General features: G+C 39.3%; 1 protein-coding gene across 1 annotated transcript; it reads left to right on the top strand.

The window, feature by feature from the left end:
- Positions 391-1,401, top strand: LOC109235803. Its single transcript, XM_019402055.1, has 2 exons — positions 391-916; positions 977-1,401. Exons 1-2 carry the CDS (start codon positions 391-393, stop codon positions 1,399-1,401), a joined length of 951 nt encoding a protein of 316 aa, XP_019257600.1.

Raw genomic sequence — 9,488 nt, 5'->3', positions numbered from 1 at the left:
AGTTACTCCTGCTGTCAAGATGAAAGAAACAGAAGAGTTAAAACAACAAGTGAAAGCAGATGCTAGTAAATTACTGAATGAAGAACAGATACAAGCTCAGAAAGTTGATGAACAACAATCAATGATTCCAACACAGCATAACAATATGGTGATGCAGGCAGCAGAAAGAAGAGAGGGTGCAGGAAGGGATCATGTTGGCAAAGATATGGATGAAGAATCTACAGCTCAAAACTTCCTCAATGTTGCAAGGCAAGGAGACTTATCTCCTAGGCACATTGATCAAGTTAAATCTGCAGCAAAAGGTAGAAAGAAACATCAAAAAGATACTCCAGTTGTTCCAGCAGGTGGGGTTCAAACAAGAAGAACTGTGTCTAAATCCCTTAATCAGTGATGGATGCCATTATATGGAATGTAAGATCTGTAAACACTATGCAGGCATTTGAAAGTCTGATTCTCATGCATAGACATCATCACTTTGAGTTTATAGGAGTTATAGAACCTATGCAACAATCTAACGAAGTTGAGAAGTACAGAAGTAAAATAGGAATGGCACAGGCAGTGGTTAATGTTTCAAATAAAATATGGGCTTTCATAGATGAAGTTTTTGAAGTGACCATTCTTTATAATATGGTGCAACAGCTGACATTAAGACTCTTTCACACTGAAACCCATGTGGAGCTTATTCTCACATTGGTTTATGCCAAATGTGATGCAATTGAGAGGATAGAACTTTGGGATTCTTTGTATGCAATGGCTGCAGATATGACATCTCCATGGCTAGTTGGAGGTGATTTCAATGTCATATGGGATGAAGAAGTAGATGATTTTAGACATTGCATCAACACCTGCAGTTTATCTAATTTGGGATTCAAAGGAAGCATCTTCACTTGGTGGAATGGGAGATCTGAAGAGGATTGTATATTTAAGAGGCTTGATAGATGCCTGGGAAACTCAGAACTGCAGTAAACATTCCCAGGTCTAGAGATTACACATCTGTCCAAGATTGGATCAGATCATTCTCCTATGCTTTTGAAGTGTGCTCTTGAGGTGGTCCTTATTAGGAAACCTTTCAGATTCCTGAATTTCTGGACCAAACATGACTCATTCAAATCAGTAGTTAAAGAAAATTGGCATGCAGACTTTGCTGCAAACCCCTTCATTTTGTTCAACTACAAACTGAAAAAGCTCAAAAAGGCACTATCTACTTGGAGTAAAGCTACATTTGGAGACATTTTTCAGAAGTTAGCAAGCTTAGAAGAAGTTGTACTAGTACATGAGAGGCAGTTTGAGGCAGTCCCTACACAGATGAATAGAGAAAGGTTGCAAAGGGTTCAAGCAGAAATGATCAGATACCTTGCCTTAGAGGAAGAGTTTTGGAAGCAAAAGGCAGGTATGGCATAGTTTAAAGATGGGGATAGAAATACCAAATTTTTTCATGCTCAAGTAAGAGGAAGAAGAAAAAGGCTACAGTTGAAAAGGATCAAAAATAACATGGGGAACTGGATTGAGGAAGAGGAAGAAATTGCAGAAGAAGCAATCAATTTTTATAAAGATCAATTTACTGAATCTGCAGTACCTACATCTTTTCATATCATTGACCATGTCCCTAAAATGATTGAGGAAGCTCAGAATGCAAAACTAGTTGCAATGCCTACAAAAGAGGAAGTAAAGAATGCAGTATATGGGTTGAATGGAGAATCAGCTGGTGGACCTGATGGTTTTACTGGGGCCTTCTATCACTTTTGCTGGGATATTGTGGGAGAGGACATATATGCAATGGTCCTTTCATTTTTCAGTGGTCAGCAATTGCCAAAATGTGTGACACACACAAATCTAGTTCTTCTGCCTAAGAAGAATGAGGTCACCACTTTTTCAGACTTCAGACCTATCAGTCTAAGCAACTTCATCAATAAGATTTTTTCTAGGGTGGTCCATGAGAGGTTGGTGGAGTTATTACCTAATTTGATCTTAGAAGAACAAGCTGGTTTTGTAAAGGGCAGAAGTATAGTGGAAAATGTTTTACTAACTCAGGAAATAATAACTGATATCAGACTTAGAACAAGAGCAGGACCTAATGTGGTGATTAAGTTGGACATGACAAAGGCCTATGACAGGTTGTCATGGCTGTTTCTAACAAAAATGCTAAGGCAGATGTGATTTTGTGAAAGATTCATTGGATTGGTCTTTGATCTGGTAGGAAACAACTGGTACTCAATTCTCATAAATGGACAGCCTAGAGGTTTTTTCAAATCATCTAGAGGTGTAAAGCAGGGAGATCCTTTGTCTCCAACTTTGTTTATACTGGCGGTTGAAGCTTTGTCAAGAGGGCTCAACTCACTACATTCAAACCTATTATTCTGTGGGTTTGGATTACCTAAATGGAGTCCCAAAATTAACCATTTAGCATATGCTGATGACACCATCATATTCTGTTCATCAGATGATACTTCTCTCAGATTGGTGATGGAGGTACTACATGCTTATGAGGCAGCATCAGGTCAACTTGTCAATAAGAGTAAGTCAGCCATTTATATGCATCACTTAACTGAGGAAGAGGTGGTTGCAAAAGTTGAGAGAATAACAGGTATTAGTAGGCAGGAGTTCCCATTCACATACCTAGGATGTCCAATTTTTTATGCAAGAAGGAAGCTGGAGTACTACCAACCTATGATCAACAAAGTGCTAGACAAACTGCAGAAATGGAAAGGCAAATTGCTCTCAATTGGTGGAAGGGCAGTACTGATAGCAAATGTACTGTAGAGCATTCCCATTCACCTATTATCAGCTGTAAACCCTCCTAACTATGTCATTAATAGGTTACACAAAATTTTTGCACAGTTCTTCTAGAGTAGTGCAGTAGGGGGAACAAGCAGGCATTAGGCCTCTTGGACAAATCTATGTATGCCACATGAAGAGGGAGGAATAAGCTTCAGATCCTTACATGATGTATCCAAAGCCTTGTTTTGCAAATTATGATGGAATTTCAGGACAAAACCAAGCTTATGGAGCTCTTTTGTAAGTCAGAAATACTGCAAAAAGTTTAATGCAGTAGTGGTCCCTTGGAGGGAAGGCTCTCATATTTGGAGGAAAATGTTAGAGTGTAGAAATATCATTGAGCATCTAATCATTTGGAAGCCAAGGATGGGATCATCCTTGTTTTGGTTTGATAATTGGACTGGGATGGGAGCTTTATATTTCCTAGTGCCACAGAACTTTGGAGTAAATGAGAACATTCACAATGTTTTTGAGATGGTTCATAATGGGAGCTGGAATAATAATAGACTGATGGAGGTACTTCCTGAAGAGTTGGCAATGCACATAGTTGATAAAATCAAACCACCAGTTTAGGTAAATGTGTTAGATTCCCCATACTGGATGCTAGATCCTAAAGGAAATTTCAGTGTAAAAACTGCATGGGAATACTTAAGGAGAAGAGATGATCCTAAGGAAGCTTACAAGAAAATTTGGGTGAAAGGCCTGCCTTTTAAAATTGCTTTCTTTATGTGGAAGGTTTGGAGGGCCAAACTTCCACTTGATGACTTTATAAAGAGATTAGGATACAGCATGCCCTCTAGATGCTGGTGCTGTGCTGAGCCAAAAGAAGAAACTTTGATACACCTATTTTTTACATCTAAGGCTGCAGTTGTAGTATGGAAATACTTTCTTAGGAGAGCAGGAATAGCAGTGGAAGGATTAACTTTGCACCAAGCCATTATGCAATGTTGGACATCTCAGGTAATACCAAGGATTAGGCCAATTATGCAGGCATTACCAGCTTGTATTGTATGGGAACTGTGGAAGAGAAGGAACAGCTTGAAATATGGGGAGCTTGTAACAGTCAGTAGAGTAATTCATCAAATATCAACTAATCTGCAGAGGTTAGTTCAAGTAAGAAAGCCAAGTATTAGAGTCCCTTATAGATGGCAGGAGTTATTATCAACTCTTGAAAACTATACCCCTAGGCCAAAGGTAGACAATGTGACATGGGAGATGCCAACAACAGGGTGGTTAAAGGTGAACACAGATGGTGCATCAAGAGGGAATCCAGGTAGAAGTTCTATTGGTTTCTGTGTGAGGGATGAAAGGGAGATCTGAGATATGCAGTAGGGAAGGAAATTGCAGAAGGCACTAATACTGAGGCAGAGGCAATAGCTATAGTGGAAGCATTAAGATTTTGCAAGTCTCAGCACTACACTCAAATATGGCTGCAGACTGACTCCATGATGTTGAAAAATATTATAGAAGGAACTTGGAAGCCACCTTGGGGAATCATTGAATACCTTGAGGAGATTGAGACACTACTGGAAGGGCTGAATTGGAGAGTGTCACACATTTTTAGAGAAGGGAACAAATTGGAAGACTATTTAGCTAACTATGCTCTTGATTCAGGAGATATAGAATGCTTTGAATTTTGGGATCTTCATTCACATGGGAGAAGGCTAATCAATGAAGACAAGCTGCAATGTCCAAATCTGAGAGTCAAAGTTGCAGGGAATTAAGAGGAGAGAAGGAGATGTAGGAGGGTCAAGGAGCTAATTTAGGGAATCATCACACTCAAATCTGCATAGAGGAGAGTATGGTGATGCAGTTTTTTTCTAACATTGGTTTCTTTTTTGCAGGTAGGAGCTTGGTATCTATGGCATGTCATGTATATCATCTCCTTAGGGTAGTATTAGTATTTGATACTCAGTCCCTAGGAGATGAAGACAAGGCATACATAGATACCTATCTTTGAAGGGTACTAAAATCATTGAAATTGCCCAGAAAGTCTAAGAGAATTGGGCAATCACATAAACAAGAAGGAACTTGGGATACAGGGAATCAGGCATATGAAGGCAAATGAGAATCAGCTGTTGGAATAGCCAAAGGTCTGGCAGATACCATCCCCAAATCCTTATGGAGGAGGGGACTGTTAATGTGGTTTTGGTCTTTCCCTTGAACAAATCTTACTTGGTGGTATCAGTACTTTGTACTCAATCCAAGGAGAGGAATTCAAGGGAAGGCACAATAGAATATAGGAGTCATAAATCAAACTATTATAAGGCAAGATTTCACATGTTCAGAATTCAAGCAACACCAATAACGTCAGAAGTAAAGCAAGCAAATATATGTCACACAGATGTAGCAATCCTATCTATAATCTATGGTCTAAGGAATCCCCAGGTGGTGGTATTAGTACTATGTACTCATTCCATCGGGGTGAACTTAAATCTAGATTATAGTAAGGTAACAAACAAGGCTACAATGCTGAATACAGAGTCTATAGGATCCAATTGCAAAGTATCACACAAGAAAGCAGGATACTATACCCATAAAAGCAAGACAATAACAACAGACACAAAAAACAAGCAAGCACGGCTATGAGGACATTTAGTCAAACATTCTGCAGACAGTAAAATTCTCACTTTGAGAGAGTTTAACTGGATGATGCACATGGATAAGAAAATAGCTAAGGACAAGGGGAACATTAACGAATTACATACAGGGACTATTCTTATAACAATATACAAGGTTGGGGAGATTACAAACTCGATTGAAGCTGTCACATACAATTCCACCGCTGCACAGCAGGGCGATTCACTGGTCAACGGCATCTCAAATGGTTCGCAATATAGGGTCTTCATAGCAGTTGCAGCAGCTAGGAGGGACAATCTTCAGGATCAAAGTCACTTCACCAACACGAAGCAGTGCGATTCAGGTACATCCATGACGATTCAACCAAGAAATGGAGTAATTAAGGTTGATTGGAGCAAGAATGAAGAAGACAGAATGGGTATGGAAGAGAAGATATGGGGAGTTGATGATACCTATGTGAGCTACAGTCAGAAGCGAATGGACAAAGGGAGTACAAATGAAGAGATATGTGTAATAAAGAGGTATATACAAGGAAACACGTGTACATTAGGAAAGCTGAGAGTGAAGAGGTTATATTTGCAAATACAAGGAAAGGGAAGCTGGGCTAATTGGTGGCTACTTATGCAAGCCGGTAATTCTAATGGACTGGGCTGGATATTGGGCCTAGATATGAAATTGGGCTGTCCTGAGAAACGGACGACATTGCTGGCCATAGTAACGCTGGGTTGGGTGTTAAGCAATGGGCATTTATGAGATCAAAGTGGTTACATTTGCAATTTGAGGAGATTGGAGACATTAGAGTAAGCAGTGGCTATTCTTGCAAATCAGTAACGATTTTCAACTGGACTGATACAGGCCATTTTGGGCCAACAGACGCGGATCACAAAGGCGTACAAAAATGGGCCTTTTCTTGGGCTTGTTTTGATGCATTTTTTAGTAGAATTCTTGTGATATCAATTTTGAGTATAATGCTCAATTTTGATAATAGGTCTTATGTAGAATTCAATTTCTATTTCGTACATTCGTTAGGATTGCATGACACTTTGCTTGTTTGTTATTTATATATATATAAATAAAAACTAGCCCTAGGCTATGCCTAGTGGATTGCTTTAAAAAAAACAAAAAAAAAACTAAAATCTAGACTCTATATTTTAAGGAAACCTCAGGTGGTCATATTAGTACTAGGTACTCAGTCCATCGGGGAAGAATTAAAATTAGAGTTTAGCATAGTAGCTAGGAATTTCATGGACAGTAAAAAATACATACTACCACAGGTGGTTGCAGAATATCACAGGCACAGAAGAAAGGCAATATCAGTGCACATAAAAGCAAAACAACAAAACACATGGGGTCATATATGTACACAGAATGCAGACAGCAGAATTCTCATTCTAGGAGAACTCAGCTGGATGATGCATCTGTGTTTCCAGGTCTTTCCCTTGAACAAATCTTACTTGGTGGTATTAGTACTTTGTACTCAATCCAAGGGGAGGAAGGCAAGGGAAGATACAGTACAAGGTAATCAAACAACACCAACAATCACAATAGCAAAGCAAGCAAATTCATGGAGTCACACAACTTTAACAATACTATCTATACTCTATGGTTTAAGGAATCTCCAGATGGTGGTATTAGTACTTTGTACTCATTCCATCGGGGTGAAATTAAACCTAGAGTATAGTATGGTGAAAAGGAAGGTCACAGTTTTGAATAAAAAGACAATAGGATCCAATTGCAATTCATCATACAGGAGAGCAGGATACCACATGCACAAGCGAAAGACAATAACAACAGACCCAAAAAACAAACAAGCAAGAATTTGGAGTCAATTAGACACACAGATTGCAGACAGCAAATCTCCCATCTTGGGAGAATTTTGCTGGATGATTCACATTTCTAAGAAAGGAACAAATTAACAAAGGGGATTTCAAAACATTATATACAGAGACTATCCTCATGAAAATCTAAAAGGTTAGTAGGATTACAATTTTGGTGGAAGCAGTCACATACAATTCCTCCAAGGCAAAGCAGAGCTTATTATTGCTCAATGGCAGCTTGAACGATTCTTGGCAACCTTTGGTCTTCACAGCAATTACACAGGAGGGGAGGGACCATCCTCAGGAACAAAGTCAGCTCAGCAACATGACACAGCTCGATTCAGGTACAAATAAGTTGATTCAGCCAAGGAGTGGAGTAGGTAAGGAAGATTGGGGGAGGACTGAAGAAGAGGAAAGGGGTGTTGAAGAGAACTTAGGGGAAATCGATGTTATCTATGTGCGGTACTGTCAGAAGGGAAAGGATAAGTGGAGTACAAATGAAGAGATACATGTAATAAAGAGGTATATCCAAAATAACACGTGTAAATGGATACAGCTGTATTCCAAGTGGCTAAATCTGCAAACACAAGTATATGGAATTTGGGCTCATTGGTGGCTAATTTTGCAAATCAGTAGCGCCAGTGTACTGGACTGGGGAGCTTTGGAAATGGGCGATAATATGGGCTTACTGGGTTGGGCAGTTGCACATTGGAGATTTTTTTGGACCCAATATGGCCTTTTTTCCCATGGTTTAGTTGGGCCAGGGATTGCAGCGCTGGATTGGGCTGCTATGCAGTGGGCAAAGATGCAAGCAATGGGGCTAAAATTTCAATTTGAGGAGCTGGGAAATATTACAACAAGTTGTGGCTATTCGTGCATATGGGCTGCTGCAATTCGCACTCACATTGGGCCAGCAGAAGCAGATCAAATAGGCGTACAACATTGGGCTAGTTTTTATGCAATTCTTAGTAGAATTTTTGTGATATCAATTTTGAGTACAATGCTCAATTTTGATAATAGGACATATGTAGAATTCTTTTTTATTTTCGTACAATTATTAGGATTTCATGACACTTTGTTTGTTTTTTATATATATAAATAAAAACTAGCCCTAGGCTCTGCCTAGTGGATTATTAAAATAAAAAAACCCTAAGACGAGGAAGCAATGGTAGAAAAAAGAAGACAATTGTAATGCCAGCTACTAATGCAAATCCAGCAGGAATTGACAAACAAAAGGAAGTTGAGGCAACAAAGAACAAAGACCAAGGTCATAATGATCTCAATGCAAAGGAAACTACTGCAGCATGGGTACATAGAGCTTTCAAGATTAGTGAAGTTGCAATGAATACTTCAATTCAAGAGGTACCATCCCAAGATACTATGGTAGAGGCTGATCTTGCAAAGAATAACCCTGAGGAAAACATAGTGGACATAGATTTTGAAATATTCAAAAACAATGAAAAAGTTAAGTGGAATGGAAGCAAACTATGGGCAAATCAGGCTGAAGAGGATGCAGAAGAGGGGACAATTCCAGATGTCATGCACAGTGATGAGGAGATTGGTGGAGATGAAATGGAGGAGGAAGATCAAAGTGTGAATGGTAAGGCTAAGGGTGTAGGATCCTCAAATGGCCAAAAAATTACCAATGATCAAGTGGAAAACAAGTATCAACAAATTGACAATGGGGAACAAAGCAACAAGGTAAATGTACAAAATGCAGCAGAGACAAATAGGCAGGAAATTGAAGGAACAAAACACAAGAAGGAGGCAATGCAGATGGTTCAAAGGAACAGGAGGAAACAGCTATTCAACATGGTGGTGAAAATGCTGCAGAGGTGGAATTAGCCAAGGAAGTGAATATCAATATCACAGATCCAGGGGGAACAGATCAAAAGGCAGAAGAGAGAAAGGACAATGATATTACAATAACAGGTGAGAAAGCAGAAGGGGACAACAAGAAGATGAATAAGGAGCTAACAGGAACCTCTGTTCTATCAGTTCTTGTAGTGGTCTAGGTGGTTAAAAAACAAGTTGATCATGCAATAATTCCTAACATTCAGGCTACTACTATGGTAGCTACAGATAAAAGAAAAAATATAGGTGCACAGGATGGTGATGCAGGCACTGATATGGATGAGGAATCTACTGCACAGAATTTCCTAAATGTAGCTAGACAAGGGGATTTATCACCAAGACAAATAGAGCAAGTCAAATCTGCAGCTAAGGGTAGAAGGAAGCAGTCAAAGGAGACATCAACTGTTCAAGCAGGAGGAGTACAAACAAGGAGAACTTTGTCCAAAAATCAAAATCTTTAAT

The sequence above is a fragment of the Nicotiana attenuata genome, chromosome 12 (assembly GCF_001879085.1).
Source record: "Nicotiana attenuata strain UT chromosome 12, NIATTr2, whole genome shotgun sequence".
NCBI lineage: Eukaryota > Viridiplantae > Streptophyta > Magnoliopsida > Solanales > Solanaceae > Nicotiana > Nicotiana attenuata.
The sequence above is the reverse complement of the archived record's forward strand: the minus strand, read 5'-3'. Positions and strand labels throughout refer to the sequence as shown.